Source organism: Artemia sp. Qi Xiang Cuo, chromosome 6, assembly GCF_049724085.1.
Source record: "Artemia sp. Qi Xiang Cuo chromosome 6, ASM4972408v1, whole genome shotgun sequence".
Lineage (NCBI taxonomy): Eukaryota > Metazoa > Arthropoda > Branchiopoda > Anostraca > Artemiidae > Artemia > Artemia sp. Qi Xiang Cuo.
In genome coordinates, this window is record NC_142799.1 from 66783408 (window position 1) to 66806014 (window position 22607).

A 22607-nucleotide genomic window follows, 5' to 3' on the forward strand; every position below is an offset into this window, starting at 1 on the left:
ACACTCGGCATTTTTTTTTAGCTTTGTAATCGTTTTTCCTTCAAGAACTGCAGTCAGATACTTAATTGTACACTAATTGTACCAACTATACAAACCAAATTAGTCATTCTTATTATTATACTGAAAAAATGACCAGTGCTGTGAAACGGTAGATGGCATTGGGGTTCCTTTATCGAAACTAGCGCCCGTTCTAATTCTTGTAGGTTGCCCATACTCTTTGGTAGGGACTTTCAACTTTTCATGGCGAGCACCTCGCTGAGATAAAAAAACAAAACAAACATCACGTTGGTTTTTAGATGTTGTTTTTACCTTTGCCTCAACAAAGTAAATTTAGACTTCATAGTAGTTGCATTGCTACCCATTTTCACTTTTTTTTTCTGAGCCAGGTTTTCCGTCTCATGAGATAAAGGAACAAACAAAGGCATAATACTCCGTGGTCTTTTAACAGTTAACAGTGGGACCTTGACTGCCACTCGATACACTAGAATGAAACTCTCCTACCTCCAAATTCGCTTCGATTGAAACCATCTTACCTCCTAATGTGCTCTGGTTGAAACTGTCCTATGTTCAAAATAACTACTTTTCAGGAGAACTTTTGAAGTTTTTAAGATTTTTTTTTCAGTACTTCAAAAGGAGGTTATAGGGGAACAACTGAACTGTCGAGTTTCTTTTATAATAATTGGCTATGGAACTATGAAACTTCCAAGTCCAAATAAAGAATTAGAATAGTTTCAGGGTTCATAAAAGCAAATTTGCAACAGAGGATAAGACAGAAAAAGGTGACTTGGAAGATATCTATTAGTGTGGTGTCAATTCTGACTGCAAATTCGGATTCAGCACAAAAATTCGCACAAGGTAGACAACTAATCCATTTTTGGACGTAGGACAGTTTCAATCAGATAGCATTTGAAGGTAAAATAGTTTCAGTTCAGTTTAGCAAACTGACTACTGGACGATTCGCATATGTGTGTTAGTTCATCGAAGCCGCGTTTCTTTATCCAAATGAAGTTTGTTTGGAATTTCCGTTCATATTTTCAATTGTTGGGGAACAGCGACATTCTTAATACGTGACTTTATTTTTCAGTTTATTAAACTATGAGGCTTTTTTAGTAAAACAGTGATGTATCTATGACTGTTTCATTATTTTTTTTGCATATTTTTTGTGTCAAGCTTAAAAATGCGTTATTTTTGAAAACATACCAGAAAATAAAGCTTACCGGTGTAGTTACACATCACTAAACAATCAATATAAAGAAGTTTTTACCGGAAAACAAAAAATACAGCTTTTGCTAATTAGGTTTTTGTTACCTAATTTACTAGAGGTTATAATTTGCCCTTTGAGTGTTTTGAAGTGCCGAAGGAGTTGTAAATGATGCGAAGTCAGGTGTTTGGAAACGTCTTCATTAAGCAGATTTAGCTTGAAAAAGTTTCAGATTTGAAAAAATTTTTCGACTTTATGGTTAGAATGTGGATATAAATACGGTTGTTTAAACCATAGATAAGAGATACGTGTCGTATTTGTGAACATAATATTTTTTATCACGCTTTTTTAAGATAACATTGATATTGTTTGCATAGAGGCTATACTACAGCTTAAATTTCTCTTACATTACACAAGCACAATATTAAAGCAAAGTAGCTATGGGCCATGTCCTTGTATGTGTTTGCAAAGTATTCAGTGCTATAGATGCCTGTTTGAAATAAGTATAAATAATTCGAATTTTAAGATGGCGAAGTTGATTGCTTAGCGTTGTTATATTTTGTTTTGATAAAAGAAGAATTAGTTCTCCGAAATTAGATTTTACAGATCCATTTAAATGAGATTGTCTTACCATGCTTGAATAGTAAAATAGCTTTAAGACAGGCATATTCTGCAACATCGACTTCGAGGATCTTAAAGCGCGTAATGATGTCTATAAAATATTGGAGCTCTAGCTTTATGCATTCTTTCGTTTTGTCCATAGAATAAGAGGGATAAGATTCCGGTTTGAAAAGTCCACAACCAGATGGTTCAGACCACTGTGCAGCAAAAAGGAGAAACAGCTCGTGCCAACAACTTTCTAACAACGATGTCTAAAAATAAGATGAGGAGTCTAAGCGTACTAAATAAGACGAAAAGGAGAATAAAAATTGTACTACTAAGGTTTGTCTCTAATTCAACCTTTTATGTTTTTACTTCATAAATACGGTGCACGTCACTTTGTTTGTAAGAATTTCCCCCCGTTTCTCTTTTTCTTTTCGTTTCTCAATGTCGTTAGTTTTACTCTATTAACCATTTCTATAGCTCCTCTTTCTTTCTCCCACTCTCTCTCTCTTTCCTCTTCCTTCTCTCTCTCTCTCTCTCTCTCTCTCTCTATCTATCTCTTTCTCTCTCTCTCTCTCTCTCTCTCTGTCTCTGTCTCTCTCTCTCTTCAATTTTTTTTAATGAAAGTATTTGAATGTATTAATAAAAAAAAGTCAGAGTATTTAAGAAATCCAAAATAATCATTGAGTACAAAATTTTAAATTTTAGCGTTGAAACAGAGAGTCCATCGCTCTTTTTACAGCACAATCAGTTTTCTATGTGAAACATCTGAAGTACAAATACTTAATTACCTGATCAGTTGGTGGCAACCCTGCAAAAGACGGTAGATTCTTGGCCCATCGTAGCGCCAAGAAAAGTATTCGTCCAGCAAGCTCATGAGCATTTTCACCACTTCCTGATGGTAAAACTGGGAAGACTAAGTTGTTGGCTTGGAATGGCAGGAATTGTACAGGAACAGGCTTTTCATTTATTGGAGGATCCTCTGGGGAATGTTTAAAGTCACCTAATAATTGGAAATTTTCAATTTATAAAAGTGGCGTAATTTCGTCAAAATCTTTGGGAGGGGTGGGGCAAAATTGGAGCCAATTTTCCCAAATCAAGTGAAATTGACAGTGAGAACTGAAAGATGAGTCATATGTTACCATAAAGGCAAAGATATACTAGAGAAAACTGACTAGTTTCTCTGGATCCTTGAATTGTGCTGACTTATCTTAGTTTTGACAAAATTTTTTGTAGAAACTAAATTTTAGCTGGGGGGGGGGGAATGACGTCAGGGGGCAGACTTGGGTCTGAATGGGGCATTTGGTCCCCCGTGTCCTACAGTAAAATTTGGATGGTACTAAATAAGCGATGTTTAACGCAATTTTTCAGACGTTAGTCCGATTTTTCATTACCCTGGAGATTTGTCACTCAATATCAACACCAGTTCACAATTCAGACTGTATTTACAGTCGAACTTAACCAATCTTATTCTAAACATTTTTTATGTAGATAAATGAACATTTTAAAGCCAAATCAATATAGCTTACACAACTTCTTCCAATGGATTGGTATGAGGTTCGAAAAATGCTTTTCTTTGTCAATTGAAAGTGTAATCCTTTGTTTCATGTATTAACCCATTTTGCACGAATATTATTTTGTTAGAAAATCTTTTTAAATTGATGTATTTTATAAAACATCAATGTATGAATACAGCAAACTTTATTTTAACAGAATTGTTTTGCGCAAAAACCGTGGAAAAGTGAATACTGCAGATAAACCGAAATAGGACGCAACAGCGGAAAATCAGCAAAAAGAAAGTTTCAACACGTTTTATTTACCCTTAATTACTTCATTTTATTATCAGATTATTATCATTTATATTTATATTCCCTGATCATAGTTCCCTTTTCAAAGTTGTGTTACTAGGTTATCGTATTTAAACTTGAAACTGGCAGAAATTACCCTGTACATGAAGGGTCTGCTCCCTCTTTTCAACCGGTCTTAACGCTAAGGCTTTGCTAGTGCTTTAATAAAACTATTTTTGAATATAAAAATAATACCGGTTAGCAATTGCAAGTGTTTTACTTTACAACTTAACAGTTACCTTTTTAGACATTTGAAGTATAAATTTATCGTTATTGCAAATGCGCATCAATAAGCCCTTTTATTCTTGAAGCATTGTGAAAAACATAATTTATCCCATTCCTATTGTGCAATATCTCTAAGTGCGGTAGCTCAAAATACGTTATCAGCAAGTAAAGTCACGTGAAATATGACATTTTAAAATGACACTGTGAATGTCACGTGAAATATGCCGTATAAAAGGACATTCGGAGCATAAATAGACGGGAAACTGAGAAATACGTGCTTTTTTTCTGTAAAATTTTAATTAAAAATTGTAGAATCTCTAGTATATCTATTTAACTAATAAAATGAACGCTTAGGAACCAATAAAAGGTTTAATGTTTGGCTTGTAAGAATTTAACAAAAGCTGGAAGGAGGTGCCTTGGAAGGAGGCTGTGAGAATGGGAGCTGATGAAAACAACCAATTGGTGGAAGATATCTACATTCGATTCTTGAGGAGGTAGCAAAAATTATGGAAGCCAAGGTTTTCTTTTAGCAGATGTGAAAAACGCAGTTTCCTAATCTGGTGTGTCGCGCAATATAAATTTGAAACAGAGCTGAGAAACTGGGAAATATGTTTTGAATTTTGTCCAGAGGAGGTTTAGATACGTCAAACTTACCATTTGAAGAAGGTGAAGGAACCTTAGGAATGCTGGTTGGAGGTTGTGTAAATGGCTGCGGCTGAAAACGAGCAATTGGTGAAAGATCTACAATTGACGCTGGAGGAGGTAGCAAATACGGTTGAAACTGAGGTTTACTATGCATATTCATAAACAGAGACATAGGTGACCTAAAAGTGAAAACAGTATCCATTTATATTAAAGTGATGGAATAAAATACAAATGAAAGGCATTAAGCATGCTCCGTCTTATTCTATTACATTTTAAGTATGAAGACACAAAATAGAAACTTGAAAAATGTATCTAGGAAAACCTAACTCCTGTGTTTTCAAAAAAGAAAATGTTACTTCTTTTGTCTGAGCCCTTGCACAATCCACCGTATGCTACATGCATATACGTTTTTTTTTCATATTTCACGTGGCACATGCCAAATCACTATTTATAGCTGAGCCCTTTATCCCTTCTTCAAAACCCTAGGATTTTGAGGGTAAGAAGTAGGAGATATAAAGAAGCTAAGTTTTCTGCTTTTAGTTTTAATTAGAAAACTAAAATAGGAAAATAATCATTCTGTGGTAATATGTACTGCAGCGGTAACGAGCATATCTTTGAAAAACGAGGAGACCCTACGAGCTGAATTCCTTTTTTCCTGCAAAATTATTTTGCAGGAAAATAGGAAGACTAGTTTATATGCTATAAGATTTGATAGAGAGTCCATGACCGCCAATATTCCTTTAGTTCCTTTAGTCTTCTGCTAGTTTCCTATAAATATCGTCCGTGATGGAAAGGCTACACCGGATCTGTTTTTTCAAACTGATATTGGTTTTGATTTCCAGCCAAATTAAACTGTTCCTGAAAGTTACCAGCTAACAATTTTTTTTAGCAAACACCTTTTTTATCAGAGCTAATACAAAACTGTTAACTAGTATCAAAATTTAAAAATTGAAAAAGGTGAAAAACCCTTTCGTGCCAGATTGAATTAAGAGTATCCTTTCAACGGGTAATATCTGCTCTTTGACAGAGCTTGAGAATAATACCACAAACAAAAAGGAATATATCTTATAAGAAATACACCGAAAGGTGTCACAAGAAAAAACATACTACATTCCTTAAATCATTGCTACCGACGCCAATCCAGGGAAGGAGATGAAAAAGATAGTAGTTAACACTCCTGGTGTACAAAAATAAAACAAAAAAAGTCTACATTTATAGATGGTTTCTCTGGTAAGAAAAAATCCTATTTCTAGGCCATAGTCTTCCGTGAAAAAAATTCTGGGGCCTCATCCGTTTCTATAAAAATCTATGTACATAGTTTTATATAGGATGCAAGAACATGTAAAAGATTTATTTTACCTCAAAAAAGGATATTAATCGTGTATATATTTACCCGAACACGCCAACTGCTGCAGCTGCTTCTCTGAGAAACCTCTCGCGGTCCATTTCTGCAAATATTTCAGGTCGGAATGTGGCACTATTTCTTGGTTGACGCTCATTCTGGACAGCTGTAAAAAAGAAAAGGACAAATTTACAACAAAAATACCTCTGGATAAAGCTTTTTCATGAAATGTATAAGATTTCTTTTCTCTCTTATTTTCTTTTTTGTTATTTAGAGCTTCTTTCAGTCATAACCAACAAAAAATCAATTCAGTTGAAGCCGCTATTGTGGCTTTATTTACGCTGGTCTACAGGTTCATCCAAGTTTTTATTCCAGTCTTAACAGTGCCACCTCCAAATTGTTATTTAGGATTTTGTTCTTATAACAACGTCAGGAATCACTTTAGTATGCCTTGCGAGTTTTCTAAACCTGATCAAATTGAATATTAAGTAAAATTTTTATTCGGATGCATAGCTTTTCTATTGTGCCTAAATTCATTAGACTGAAAGTCAAACCTGACATTACATGAATGAAAAATCCGTAATATCTGAATTCCATAGAATTTAAGTTTAAAATTGTTTATTCGGTTTCCATCCTTTTAAATTCCATCCAGATACTATTGTAAAAAAAGCACCACATTAAGTTCTTAACACTTCCGAGATTTGGATCAATTAATTCAGAGATGGTATTCCAAAAAAATTAATAGCTTCTCAATGAAACTGGTGCTTCATTCAGAGCACATAAAAAGTTATTTCACATATTAAAAAACAGGGAATCCAGGAAACTTGATTTTACACCAATAAAAATAGCTTACTGAAAGAAAAGCATGTAGTTTTTTTTTTCTAAGCTGGACAATAAGATGCTTAAATCATTTAAAAGTGTACTAGAAACCTGGTAATAGTATTTAGTCCCTTCAGAGCTTAATATAGATATCCTGATTTTAAGGCCCTTTTCACAACTTTGCAACCCTTGGTTGTTTTATGTAAGCCTTGGCCACAGAGACCACATATGCCTTTCACAGCAATCTCATTGCTCTCGGACAAAACGGTTGACTTATCGATGTATTAATCTTAAGTTAGATGTTTTATCAAACCAGATAAAATATTAGTATTTAGAAAGGTTTAGAAAAAATAAATTCTCAATTGAAGATTTGATTCTGGCATGAAGTCTTTGTTCATTTTATTCAGTTGAGTTTCCACCATCACTTCAGAGAGGGTTTCTTTTGTTTCATTTTGTATTCTTTGAAGATTGTCTTTAAATTGTTCTGTGGCCTTTTTTTGTACTTTTGTTTGCTTTTATTTTAGACCTAGAATGGCTTAGTGAAAATCTTGACTGAGGCATTTAAATTACTCTTCTCTTTTCACTGACTATTAAATCACCTTATTTTTCTTCTTTGTTTTAGCTTTTATCGTTTAGTGTAATATCTCAAAGTATTCTATGCAATTCTTAAAAAAGGACCTGAAGTTCCTACCCTTGGAATTCAAAGGTATCTAAAAATGGGGGAGCCGGTAGCTAATTCCGATGCAATGGAAAATGAATAAAGTATATTAGATGTCATGATAATAGCTCTGTATATAAGGGAGACCAGCGGGATCCTCACTTGCTAAAAATAGGAACTAATAGGAACTGACAAATTAGAAAAGGTGACAAATTACCATTAAAAAATTGATCTGATATAAACATTGAAATAAAAAGATAAAAATTGAGACTAAAATTAAAGTAAAAGTTGAAATAGAAATTAAATATTTATTTTTTCTTGAAAGTATTGATAGCTACCCTACCTTACATACAGCGAGATACGATAACATTGCCCATTTAATTACTTGGTTTCCACAGGGCACCGAAATAGCAAGCTGCTATACCAAACTTTTAGGACATTAGATCCCGAAATTAGCAAGCAGTCCTCCTGAGTTTAGATACAAAGGAGCAACAGCTCGGGTACAGAAGTCCAATTTTAGTGAAAGCTAGATCTTATGAAGCAAAATAAAAACAATTCTGGATAGCACATTCAATATTTGAAAGACATTCAATTTATCCATGTTTTGGTGATCTAGAAGTTAGTGGGATCGAAAAATCCAACGTTTTCACGTGTACACATTACTTTCCTCGGATAATGGGGGTATTCTTGATTTTATTCGGGACGCTTTCTTCCCCAGAAAAATTCCAGTTTTAAAATGAAATGATATCCTCCCCACTTTACCAGTCCAACCCGTAAAAAATGGGGCCCAACTTTTAACTCACGCAAAATTTTCAGAAAATAAAGCTCAGATATGCAAGGTAACACCCAATTGAGGCTCAGTCAATTGACATAAGGAATTGTCAATAGTGACTAACAATGGAAAAGCCTAAATATTTTAAAAAGTATGTACACTATAAGAGTTTATTTTACAAGTAGTTCATAATAATTGAAGTTCATAGAGCTTGAATTTATCCATCAGAATTTATGTAAAGAGAAAATAAAACTCAATATTTAAAAGAACCGCAAAACTGGAAGTTTCAACCCTCTTTCTATAGAAATACGAAATTTTGAATTTTTCTTGAGCATTGCGGTTTATAATGACGGGTCTACAAATTGGCTGCCTAACTCTTTTTCCCATGAGTTGGACAAGTCATTAAAAGATATTGGGAAAGGGTCCACGTGGACAAAAATTTGAATTATAGCGTTCTTCTTCAGAAAGCAACGAAAGAAATAATACACAAAAAATATAACCGTTAAAAATATGTATTATAAGGTTGGTATACTAGTAATTCTTTCTTCTAAGGGAAGATAGGTGGCTGAACCCTTAAACTGACATTCTCAGTTCCAAAGTTTTGAGCAGTAAAGCAAGTGTCAGTTTGTATGGGATTTTTATTATTAGACCCATCTCCCCCTTATATTCCTACCCACCGATTTCTTGACCCTGGTTCAATATCTCACCCTTTCTGCAGCTAGATTATGTAATTTAGTCACTCATATCGAAAGTTCCATTTACTTGTAAATACATAAGCAATTCGTTATGCCAGATTGTTAACATGTTTATCGTAAATAAAGGATATCTGGCCTTTTCTCCATTTAGAATACGTTCCACTATATATATATATATAAGACCGTTGCCATGTATCTAAGATTCCTATCAGAGACAGCTTTTTTTTACCGCGTTCTGTTTAAAATGTCTGGCACAAATATTATAGACAGCGCAATCGTGCTGCCTAAGTAAAGAACGATGTTGGCACAATGTATTTATTATTTTTTCTTTAGACCAGGGCACTTCGTATCGAAGGAGTTGTCGTAGAAACTTCGAAAAGGGCTCATTCGATTGGAAATTGGAGTGGTGTGTGCCTTTTTGAATAGTCGAAAGTGATTGGAAGGCAACTAACACCCCTTCCACGCCCACCATATCCCCAAAGATATCCAATAAAAATTTTGAGACAGCGATTTTGTTCAGCGTAGTTTATTTCCAGATAGAAATGATGTTTTTGAGGAGGACACTCTCCCACAACCCTCAGGGCAAGGGTTTCAAGATATGCCCTGGGGGCGTATAACGATGTTGGCACCATGTATTATTTATTATTATTTTTTTTCCTTTAGACCAGGGCACTTCGTATCGCAGAAGTTGTCGCAGAAACTTCGAAAAGGGCTTATTCGATTGGAAATTGAAGTGGCTTCTGCCCTTTTCAATAGTCGAAAGTGATTGGAAGGCAACTAACACTCCTTCCACACCCACCCTTTCCCGAAACACGTCCAATCAAAATTTTTAGATAGCCATTTGTTCAGAGTAATTGATTTCCAGATAGAAATTATGTTTTTAAGGAGAACTCTCCCCACAGCCCTCAGGGCAAGGGTTGCAAACTGTGCTCTGGGGGCATATAAGGCTTTATAGAAAGCGTTGTCGTAGAAACTTGAAAAAGGGCTCATTTGATTGGAACTTGAAAGGGTTAGTGCCCTTTTTAATAGTCAAAAGTGATTGGAAGGCAAGTGACCCCCTCTCCCGCCAACCATTTGTCCAAGCACAACCAATCAAAATTTCGAGATAGCCATTTTTTCAACGTAGTTGAAAGTTCTGGAAATTATGTCTTTGAGGATGACAATCCCCCACCTCCCCCACACAGACCTCAGGCAAGGGTTATAGGTTATGCCCTGGGGGCATATAAGGTTTTTATAGAAAGCGTTGTCATAGAAACTTCAAAAAAGGGATCATTCGATTGGGAATTGAAATGGCTAGTGCCCTTTTTCATAGTCGAAAGTGATTGAAAGGCAACTAACACCCCTTCCGTGCCCACCACTTCCCGAAACACATCCAATCGAAATTTTGAGATAGCCATTTGTTCAGAGTAATTGATTTCCAGATAGAAATTATGTTTTTAAGGAGAACTCTCCCAACAGCCCTAGGGGCAAGGGTTGCAAACTATGCTCTGGGGGCATATAATGCTTTATAGAAAGCGTTGTCGTAGAAACTTGAAAAAGGGCTCATTCGATTGGGTATTCAAAGGGTTAGTGCCCTTTTTAATAGTCGAAAGTGATTTTAGGGAAACTAACCCCCTCTCACGCACATCTTTTCCCCAAACACATCCAATCAAAAGTTTTTTATAGAAAGCGATGTTGTAGAAACCAAAAAGGGCTCATTCAGTTGGAAATTGAAAGGGCTAGCCATTTTATCCAACATAGTTGAAAGTTTTGAAAATTAGATCTTTAAGGATGACAACCCCTCCCCCCCTCCCACAGTCCTCAGGGCAAGGGTTGTAAGTTATGCCCCGGAGGCATTTAAGGTTTCTATAGAAAACCATGTTGTTGAAAGTTCAAAAGGGCTCATTCGATTGGAAATTGAAAGGACTAGTGTCCTTTTTATTAGTCAAAAGTGATTGAAGGGCAACTAACCACCCTCTCATGTTCACCTTTTCACCGCACACATACACTCATATATTTGAGATATCCAGTTTGTCCAACGTAGTTTAATGGTGTGGAAATTATGTCTTTTAGGATGACAACCCCCCACACAGCCCTCAGGCAAGGGTTATAGGTTATGCCCTGGGGCCATATAAGGTTTTTATAGAAAGCGTTGTCATAGAAACTTCAAAAAAGGGATCATTCTATTGGAAATTGAAATGGCTAGTGCCCTTTTTCATAGTCGAAAGTGATTGAAAGGCAACTAACAACCCCTCCGCGCCCACCATTTCCCGAAACACATCCAATCAAAATTTTGAGATAGCCGTTTGTTCAGAGTAATTGATTTCCAGATAGAAATTATGTTTTTAAGGAGAACTCTCCCCACAGCCCTAGGGGCAATGGTTGCAAACTGTGCTCTGGGGGCATATAAAGCTTTATAGAAAGCGTTGTCGTAGAAACTTCAAAAAGGGATCATTCGTTTGGAAATTCAAAGGGCTAGTGGCCTTTTTAATAGTCAAAAGTGATTGGAGGGCAACTAACCCCCCTCTCACACCCACCTTTTCCCCAAACACAACAAATCAAAATTTTGAGATAGCCATTTTTTCAACGTAGTTGAAAGTTCTGGAAATTATGTCTTTGAGGATGACAATCCCCCACCTCCCCCACACAGACCTCAGGCAAGGGTTATAGGTTATGCCCTGGGGGCATATAAGGTTTTTATAGAAAGCGTTGTCATAGAAACTTCAAAAAAGGGATCATTCGATTGGGAATTGAAATGGCTAGTGCCCTTTTTCATAGTCGAAAGTGATTGAAAGGCAACTAACACCCCTTCCGTGCCCACCACTTCCCGAAACACATCCAATCGAAATTTTGAGATAGCCATTTGTTCAGAGTAATTGATTTCCAGATAGAAATTATGTTTTTAAGGAGAACTCTCCCAACAGCCCTAGGGGCAAGGGTTGCAAACTATGCTCTGGGGGCATATAATGCTTTATAGAAAGCGTTGTCGTAGAAACTTGAAAAAGGGCTCGTTCGATTGGGTATTCAAAGGGTTAGTGCCCTTTTTAATAGTCGAAAGTGATTTTAGGGAAACTAACCCCCCTCTCACGCACATCTTTTCCCCAAACACATCCAATCAAAAGTTTTTTATAGAAAGCGATGTTGTAGAAACCAAAAAGGGCTCATTCAGTTGGAAATTGAAAGGGCTAGCCATTTTATCCAACCTAGTTGAAAGTTTTGAAAATTAGATCTTTAAGGATGACAACCCCCCCCCCCCCCCCACACTCCTTAGGGCAAGGGGTGTAAGTTATGCCCCGGAGGCATTTAAGGTTTCTATAGAAAACCATGTTGTTGAAAGTTCAAAAACGGCTCATTCGATTGGAAACTGTAGGTGCTTGTGCCCTTTTTAGTAGTCAAAAGTGATTGAAGGGTAAGTGACCACCTTCCCACGCCCACTATTTCCCCAAACACATCCAATCATAATTTTGAGATAGCCATTTTGTTCAACGTAGTTGAAAGTTCTGGAAATTATGTCTTTGAGGATGACAACCTCCCACACAGCCCTCAGGCAAGGGTTATAGGTTATGCCCTGGGGCCATATAAGGTTTTTATAGAAAGCGTTGTCATAGAAACTTCAAAAAAGGGATCATTCTATTGGAAATTGAAATGGCTAGTGCCCTTTTTCATAGTCGAAAGTGATTGAAAGGCAACTAACAACCCCTCCGCGCCCACCATTTCCCGAAACACATCCAATCAAAATTTTGAGATAGCCGTTTGTTCAGAGTAATTGATTTCCAGATAGAAATTATGTTTTTAAGGAGAACTCTCCCCACAGCCCTAGGGGCAATGGTTGCAAACTGTGCTCTGGGGGCATATAAGGCTTTATAGAAAGCGTTGTCGTAGAAACTTCAAAAAGGGCTCATTCGATTGGAACTTCAAATGGCTAGTGCCCTTTTAATAGTCAAAAGTGATTGGAGGGCAACTAACCCCCCTTTCACACCCACCTTTTCCCCAAACACATCAAATCAAAATTTTGAGATAACCATTTTGTTCAACGTAGTTGAAAGTTCTGGAAATTATGTCTTTGAGGATGGCAATCCCCCACGTCCCCCACACAGCCCTCAGGCAAGTGTTATAGGTTATGCGCTGGGGGCATATAAGGTTCTTATAGAAAGCGTTATCATAGAAACTTCAAAAAAGGGATCATTCGATTGGAAATTGAAATGGCTAGTGCTCTTTTTCATAGTCGAAAGTGATTGAAAGGCAACTAACACCCCTTCCGCGCCCACCATTTCCCCAAACACATCCAATGAAAATTTTGAGATAGCCATTTTGTTCCACGCAGTTGAAAGTTCTGAAAATTATACCTTTGGGCAGGAAACTCCCCCCAAAGTCTTCAGGGCAAGGGTTATAATTTATGCCCTGGGGACGTATAAGGTTTTAATTGAAATCTTTGTCATAGAAACTTGAAAAAGGGCTCGTTCCATTGGATATTCGAAGGGTTAGCGCCCTTTTTAATGGTCGAAAGTGATTTGAGGGCAACTAACCCCCCTCTCACGCACATTTTTTCCCCAAACACATCCAATCAAAAGTTTGTAGAAACTTCAAAAAGGGCTCATTCAATTGGAAATTGAAAGGGCTAGCCATTTTATTCAACATAGTTGAAAGTTTTGAAAATTAGGTCTTTAAGGATGACAACCCCTCCCCCCTCCCACAGTCCTCAGGGCAAGGGTTGTAAGTTATGCCCCGGAGGCATTTAAGGTTTCTATAGAAAACCATGTTGTAGAAACTTCAAAAAGGGCTCATCCAATTGGAAAATGAAATGGCTACTGCCCTTTTTAATAGTTAAGATTGATTGAAGAGCAACTAACCACCCTCTCACGTCCACCATTTTACCAAACCCATCCAATCATAATTTTGAGATAGCCATTTTGTTCAATGTAGTTGGAAAGTTCTAGAAATTAGGTCTTTGAGGATGATAACCCCCTCAGAGCCCTCAGTGCAAGGGTTGTAAGCTATGCCTTGGGGGCATATAAGGTTTATACAGAAAGTTGTTGAAGAAATTTTAAAAAGGGCTCATTTGATTGGAAATCAAAAGGGCTAGTAACCTTTTTAATAGTCGAAAGTGATTGGAAGGCAACTAACACCCCTTCCACGCCCAACATTTCCCCAAACACATTCAATCAAAGTTTATAGATATCCATTTTGTTCAACGTAGTTGAAAGTTCTGGAAATTATGTATTTGAGGATGACAAACCCCCCAGATCCCCCAGGGCAAAGGTTGTAAGTTATGCCCTGGGGGCATATAAGATTTGTATAGATAGATTTGTCGTAAAAATTTCAAAAGGGGCTCATTCAATTGGAAAATTGAGAGGGCTAGTGCTCTTTTTAATAGTCCCAATTGGTGGATAACTAACCCCCTTTTCACGCCCACCATTCCCCCAAACACATCCAATCAAAATTTTCAGATATTCATTTTTTCAACGTGGTAGAAAGTTCTGGAAATTAGGTCTTTGAGGATGACAACCTTCCTCACAGCGCTTAGGGTAAGGGTTGTAACTTATGCCCTGGGGGCATGTAAGGTGTTTATAGAAAACGTTTTCGTAGAAACCCAAAAAGGGCTCATTCGGTTTGATTTGATTGGATATCAAAAGACCTAGTGCCCTTTTTAATAGTCAGAAGTGATTGGAAGGCTTGACGTTTTTATAGTAAACATCGATGTGGGTACAATGTATGTTTAGATGTTTTGTTTAGACCAGGGCACTTCGTATCGAAGGAGTTGTCGTAGGAACTTCGAAAAGGGCTCATTTGATTGAAAATAGAAAGGGCTTATGCCCTTTTTAATAGTCGAAAGTTATTGGAGGGCAACAAATCCCACTCTCACGCCCACCCTCCCATTTGTCCATTATGTTTAAAAGCTAAATGTTGCCTTAAGATTAAATCAAAATGCACTGTGTTAATGCTAATTCCCAATAATGTATCTCAGCAGCATCCCAAGAACGACTGAGGGTATTATGTTCAAACTTTCGGGGCTAAAGTTCATAACTTGCAGCCCTTCCCCCGGGAACTTTTGGGGGATTAAGTCATCCTCAAAGACATATTTATTAGATTAGAGTTTCGACTATACTGAACAAAATGGCTATCTCAAAATTTCGATTGGGTCACTTTGGGAAAAAATGAGCGTGGGAATGGCCCAAGTTGCCTTCCAATTTTTTTGGTCACTTAAAAAGGCCACTAGGACTTTAATTTCGGTTCAGATGAGCCCTCTAACGATATTCTAGGACTACTGGATCGATACGATTAATGAAAAAAAATAAACAAATAAGCCCGCATCCGTGATCTTTCTTCAGGCCAAAAATATAAAATTCCACATTTTTGCAGATAGAAGCTTGAAACATTTATAGTAGGGTTCTCTGATACGCTGAATCTGATGGTGTGATTTTTATTAAAGTTCTATGACTTTTTGGGGTTGTTTTTCCCTTTTTTCGAAAATATGGCAAATTTTCTCAGGCCCGTAACTTTTGATAGGTAAGAATAAACTTAATGAAATTTATATATTTGGAATCAGCATAAAATTCTGATTCTATTGATGTATCTATTGGTATCAAACTCCGGTTTTTAGAGTTTTGGTTACTATTGAGTTGTTTCGCTCCTTACTTACAGTTTGTTACCACGAACTGTTTGATACTGATATTTAGTAATCAAAATGTTAATATTATTCGATTTACTAAAGTTAAAAGAGTAAAAACATTAATATTTTTCAGTAAAGTGCAAATTATGTTCTGGCCTTGGGAAGGCATAGGGGTTTTGAGCCTAACTCATGTTAAATTTCTGCTCGTTTTGAGTTTGAGTCGGTTATTTATTGTCATTTCTCTTCATTTTGGGTTTCATTTATTTATCGATGCTGATTTGTGGTAGTTTCACGCTTTTTAGATTTTTTTTTATTTTAGTTTTGCTCATTTTTGGTTTAATGGAGTTCTTTACTTTTCTTTGAAAAACTTAATTTCTGGAATTTTTTTTAAAATTAATATTTGAAAAAGTTGAATTTAAACGAAACATCAATACATTTCTATGCTTTACGATTTTTTCAAATTTTCCCCAAGCATTCGCTTTTATTTAATTTTTAACGAGAAGAATATATTTTTTTTTTATTTATAATATCATTTTGTCAACATTATAACATTCAATATTTTAGCAGCTTTATTACGAAATCGATTTGGATCCTCCTTTTTTTGAAAAATTAACTCTGAGAGTGAGATATTTATGACTAAAAAATCGAAATAGTCTAGAGGAACCTTTGAAAGGGAGTTGTCAATCTGGACTAATCCCAGTAAAAAATACTTACTTAGTCGGTCAAAGACTGCGTTGATTGAAAATTTTAAGATTTTAGGGAATGAGTTGAACAAAAAAGGACTAGAAATTAACCTCACGAAATGCCAGTATTTTGTGATTAATGACCCTCTTGGCTCTCCTCCTCTTGATTACGGTAATGATCGGATTTTTCATACTTTGGACTTGGTGATACACCTAGGTGTCCCATATTCTTCAGTAAAATGACTATCACCTCTTTTAATAATAAGCCATCTGGAAGTTAAGATCTCCTTCATCTCAAATTAAAGTTGTGTATTTTAGATATCTTAAATTTCTACTAGGTTTTCCGCTAAGTGCTCGTAATACTTCTTTAAAATATATGTATGGAATAAAGGACCCGCTTGATGTAATAAAGATTAAGTGTGAGCTTTTAGTTTGTTTTTTTTTAAATCTAATCGATATTAACCGATTGACGTAGATGTTTGTATTTATCGGTAGTTCTGGTCTTGTCAATTGTATGTTGTGGCTTTACATTTTATATTTATTGAATTTACTCCTCATAGTGTATCCTGAGGGAAAATAAAAGTATTATTATTATTATTATTATTATTATTATTATTATTATTATTATTATTATTATTATTATTATTATTATTAGGATAGGAATGGGGATCAGTTGTAAAAATCTGAAAATTTTAAATCTTTGGAAGAGTGAAAATATGAAATTTTATTGAAATTCTTGAATTGGGAAGGGTTTTGTTATCAAAAAATCGAGATAAAAGATCATAAATTTTGAAAAAAAGTTTAAGTCATGGGATGTAAAAGATTTACTACTACTACTACTTCTACTGCTAACAACTCACCGCAACATCAAGCCGCCTAAGGCCAAAACAGCTGCGCACACTCCTCATCCATCCAAATGTGCTGAAAGCCTCCCTCTTTACACCCTCCCAGAAAGTTCGAATTTTCTTTAAATATTTTTTATGACATACTCCCACCTCAACCGCGGACGACTTCCTTTCCGTTTAGCCATAAACGGAAAGCCTACTGTTGGCTTTATTGTTGACCTACTGTTCCTACAGCCTACTGTTGGAAATATGGTCAGTCATCCGGAAACCCAAAACAATCCGTAGGCAATTTCCCTGGAAAACATCTAGCAAATCTTCATCCTATTTTTGGAGCGCCCATGCTTCAGAACTATATTTAACCACCGTGGCAAAAGCTACACTACGCTACACTCACCGTCGCAAAAGCTTAACCGTGGCAGCACACTTCTGAAAAAAGCTAAAAAATTTCAGATTTTTTTAGATAGGAGTTTAGAACCTCTACAATAAGGTTCTCTGATACGCTGAATCTGATGGTATGATTTCGATTAATATTACTCGACTTTTAGGGGATACTTTTCACCATTTTTGAAAACTTGGCAAATTTTCTCAGGCTCGTAGCCTTTGATGGGTAACACAAAACTTAATGAATATTATATATTTTGAATCATCGCAATAGAATAATTTGAATGGTGAAATTGTGACAATCAAATTGACAATCAAAATTTGAATGGTGAAATTGTGAAAAAAAGAAATTATACTTGGAATATTAAGGATGAAATTTGTTAAGATTACTTAAATGTGAAGTCTTTGTGTTGTCAAATTGTGAATATTTTCTGAAGAATCGTGGAATTTTGAAAAAAAACAGTGATTCTTGAAATATAAAGGGATTATTTATAAGAACTTGAAACTTCGAAATCTTTAGAAGTGTGTAAATTTGTTATCATTCTCGAATTAGCGAGGGTTTGGATTTTAAAAATCAAAATAAAAACTACACTTTCCAAAAAAGGTATGATTCTTGAAATGAGAAAGGTTTAGTTATCAAAATCTGAAAATTCAAAGGTTTAAAAGTAAGAAAAATGAAAAAAAAATGTTGAGATTCTTGAGTTAGGAAGGATGTGTTGTTGAAAAATCGAATTAAATGTTGAGAAACTGTCAAAAAAAATATTATTCTTGATAATTTTTTCACCCTATATATCTTTAGGGTGAAATTTGTTAAGATCCTTGAAATATGAAGACCTTTTGTTGTCAAATTGTTGAAACAAAATTTGGGGATTTTGTAATTTTGAATAAAACTTGTGATTCCTAGAATATAAAGGTATTACTTATAAGAATCTGAAAATTCAAAGTTATTAGAAATATGAAAATGAGAAATTTGTGTAGATCTTTGAATTGGGAAGCGTTTCATTGTCGATAATCAAATTAAAAAGATATAAATTTACATAAAATCACAATTGAATAATATATGAAATCAAAGATAAATTAAGCCCTCTCAAGCAGCTGCTACTCCTGAAATATAGACCTGATTCCTCGTACAGGACTACGAAATTACAATCACCCACTCTAGTCAGAAACCGAATCAGCAGTAAAGTTGCTCAAGCGAGGAAAAAGCCCCCGGCCCTGACGAAGCTACCACTGAAATTATTAATGTTGAATCTGATGGAGTAACTGATCTGTATCATACCACTGTGGCTTTTTCATCGCTTGAGCAACTTGACTGCTGATTCGGTTTCTGACTAGAGTGGGTGTTTGTAATTTCATAGTCCGGTACGGGAATCAGGTCTATATTATGATGCGAATCTGATGCCCATGGGCCTGCAGGTACGGTGGAGAATTAACGAGCCCATTTATATCATCTGTGTAAGGAAGAATGTCTATTAGCATCCCTCCAATTATCTCACCATTCGCCTAATGGTGGAGTGGTCAGACTGGTCACACAGACCTTTGATACTATTGACCATTTTATTAGAGGCTCCATAGCGAAAGAGAATATGTCCTTTACGTCATCTCAGGTATAATGCCTATCGGAAATTGAAAAATAGGTGGTAGGGTTCTTGGTTGAATTCGATACATAGTTCCAATAGGTTACCCATAAGTTGTCAATATATGACCGATTATACATCCGCCTGTGAAAAAATTGGCCCGATATTCTTCAATGGTAAAACCAACAATTGCCAGTATGTGTCAGCGTAATGATTTTGTTAGAATATGTGATTGGTGACTCGTGAGTCTAATTAAACGGTAGTTTTACATGATCCTTTTAACCCTTTTTGCAAATAGGGACAGTGGTATCCTTTCACTGTTTGCGAGGTACCTGGTCAATACTCCACACACCAGCTCTGGCCCTGATTAAGCTACCGTTGAAATATTTAACGTTGAATAAAAGAAGAGGACCAAAATTATAGTCCTCTTCTTCCCTTTGATAATTGTCATAGCTGTGATGCAAGACGACATTTTGCACTTGCTAGCTTTACCTTCCAAAGACTAGTTAACCTCTGGAAAAACAACAACCTATTCATCAAACTGGTACTGCACCTATTCGACAGCCAAGTAATCCCCATACTCATGTATGGATGCGAAGCATGGACACTAAAAGCCGAAGATGAAGGAAGACTTCAGCATTCGAGACGTGATGCATCCGCAGTATTGCAAAGATCAAACATGCTGACAGCAATACGGATTTTGAAGTAAGCTGAAGGATACAGTCTAATAAGATTTTTGTAGGCAAAATCCAGAAGCTTGTTGGACAACCGCAAGTGAATTGAGTCCAGCTATCGTCCGAAGGCAGCCGTTGAAGGATCGCTCCATGGGCTTGGCCCATGAGGCAGGAGACGAAAGTGACAGAGAGAACTTTGTTAATGTCAGGACAGCTAAATTACGACGTACCTCACTAAATAAAGCGATATATTGAACCCTTGGACACAAGTTGGTGTTTTTCAAAACATTAGTTTTGAAAAAAAAGCTTGCGAAATCACCCAAATTTTGGATATAGCCTGGAGCTATATCCAGGCTTTAGGAGGAGGGGACTGGGCTGCAGTTAAACTGGAAGCAACTCTGAAAATTGAATAATACAAATTTTACAAGTGTAATATTGCAAGTATTTTGTTATTTTATTATTTGATTAAGAAGCGAGGATGAACTGCATTGTCTTTTAAAAGAAACAAGAGATAATGAATAATAGTGAAAAGCCTTTTTTTGTGCAAATTTTTAATTCTACAAGCATGAGGAATATGGTGCACAACTCTTGTCAAAATTGTCGCTTATACTTCTACATCACATAGTTTTGGCATCTCAGTTTCTCATTAGAATTCAGAACTTTTTTCAGACTGTTTCATTAAAAAAGGCACTACAAATAGAGAACGTCATTCTAGCACACTCTCTCTGAAGTGTTATGAAATTGGCTCGACAATGTCACCCCTAAAAAGAACACCCCCAAAACCCTTACCGGGTGGGTTTGAAAAGCCCGAAAACAGATTTCAGGCTGTTATTTATAGTTTTTTCACCCTATTACACGGTTTTTTCACTGTATTCTAAACAAGACAAATTTTGGTTTCGAAATTTGTGTATTGCAAAAACAAAATTCTGAATTCTAATGAGAAACTGAGATGCCAAAATTAGTGTGTGATAAAAATTTCAGAAACACTTAGGATTTCCAGATTGCTCTATTTGTTCAGTACAAAATTGGCTTGCGATTTTTTTGTTTTTTACTAGTAAAGGTAGCAGAAAAGTTATTCCTGCTCCTTTATATTGTATTGAGGAAAAAAACAAGTATTTACTATTATTCTTAGCCGCCATCTTCTTGCACAGTACACCGCTCTTGCACAGTACTTTTGTATTGTTGCAGTACTCTTGCACAATGCACAGTGCTCATCATGAAATACGAAAGGAGACTTGAATTGACTTACCATCTTTGTTCATGCCCATAAGAAGACATTTTTTCAATCTACATGCTTGGCATTGATTTCTATGAGCTTTGTCTATTATGCAAGTGCCAGTTCCGGCTTGACATCTAAAAATTAGAACGGTTTCCTAAATTGAATAGGAAGAGATATTTACACACTGCATGGATTACCTATATCAAACCACCAACAGTCGTCGCAAAAATCTCGTACCAATATTTTTTTATTATACCTATGTCTACTCTCTTTAAACGAGCAACTGTACATGTATGTATATATTTTTCTTGAAAACGGCTTCATGTTGTTGTTTTTTCTTTTAAGTTGGCACCCTGCGATTTTCTAGCCTGAAAAGACCATATAGATAGGTTATGAGTTTGAAAAAATTCGTTTAGAGCCTTAATTTTGGACACATTACGTGAATTACTTATTTCTTATCACCGACAGTCGACAAAAATCTCGTATCTACATTTTTTTTAAGTGTTTAGCGGAGCAGAAAGACTATACGAAATTAAATATAAATATTGAAAATGTAAGGTTTTCTTGGACTAGCAGCTTTAAGCCCATGGTAATGATACCACCAAAATTTAAGCCAAGATATATACCTCGGAGTCTGAAATTACCAAAAAACTCATTTCAATAACTCGGCTACAAAGAAGGGAAATGCACTTTAGGAGGTTTTTGCACGTTCCAAAACATTCATAAGAAACTATTTCCAAAGTTTTAGGTTTTCCAAAGGTTTATAGAATGCCTGGAACAGCAAGTATAAAAATAAATTGGGACTTTTACTCTTAATAAAAGGTCAAAAACTCGTAAATATTGTTTGGAGTTTAGATTCTCTCGGCCATTTTTCCGATTGATCAGCCATGCACAGTGGCAGCCCAAAAAGTGTCTGAAAGGATAAGTATTCGCTCGTCTTAGAGGTAATTTTTAAATACTTAATATGGTTCTCGCTGTGAAAGTTGTTTTAAAAACGCTCATACTGTAGGTTATTTTATCCCTTAATTTTCTGATAAAACATCTACGACAAATGTTTTAAAATGATTTTAACAAAGAAAAGGTGAATGCTCTTCCGAGTTTTTTTCGCGATTCATCCGAAATTTTCATGGTGTCTGGAGCAGCATGGACGAAAATATATTGACACTTAAAATTCAATAGAATATCAAAATCTAGATATATTATCTAGAGTTTTATTTTCCTCTATTCATCTGTTAATCAGTCTAGTGTGCTGCAAGTATCTAGAATACATAATTTATCGGGTAAGTAAATATTAGCTGCTTAATTTTGCTGACCACATCTCTCACACAGGGGTATTCCAAGGGGGTAAGGACAGGAAAAACCGCACCAAACTTTCAATTTTAGGGGGATTTTGAAAAGTTTTTACAGAGGCAAAGGTTCGGTAGAAGTGGGTTGACGAAGCCGCTATGCCTAATACTATTTCTAAAACATTCCTAATACTTCTTTTATGTCCATTTCGATTTATTATCATTTAAATCATGGATTCGATCTTAATTCACTGCCCGATGAACTTACATTTGGTAACTCTTCATCCTACTAATTTCGATTCATCCTACTCATCCTATTCATCCTACGATTCATCCTACTAATTTCGTCCCACTAATTTATTACTTTCGTTGTTTAACATGTCTATGGATTCCAATTCGTTACCGAATTTTGTGGAATTAGTAGTTCTATTTCACTAGTTCTACTCTTTAGTGTATCAAGAGATTTGAAGTATTCAGCTGATTCACTGTCTAGATAAAATTGAATACACATAATAATTCACAGATTAATGTTGCATGTGATGGTAC

At 35.8% G+C, this 22607-nt stretch overlaps 1 protein-coding gene across 1 annotated transcript in view; it reads right to left on the minus strand.

The window, feature by feature from the left end:
• The window catches only part of LOC148951529 (photoreceptor-specific nuclear receptor-like), a 58112-nt gene that overhangs the window by 4076 nt on the left and 31429 nt on the right, over positions 1-22607 (minus strand). The window contains exons 3-7 of the mRNA XM_089090316.1: positions 20806-20909; positions 5915-6029; positions 4531-4700; positions 2596-2807; positions 1833-2073 (exon numbers count right to left, since the gene is read on the minus strand). Coding sequence (XP_088946442.1) covers positions 1833-2073; positions 2596-2807; positions 4531-4700; positions 5915-6029; positions 20806-20909 — 842 coding nt within the window. The remainder of the gene's footprint in view (positions 1-1832; positions 2074-2595; positions 2808-4530; positions 4701-5914; positions 6030-20805; positions 20910-22607) is intronic.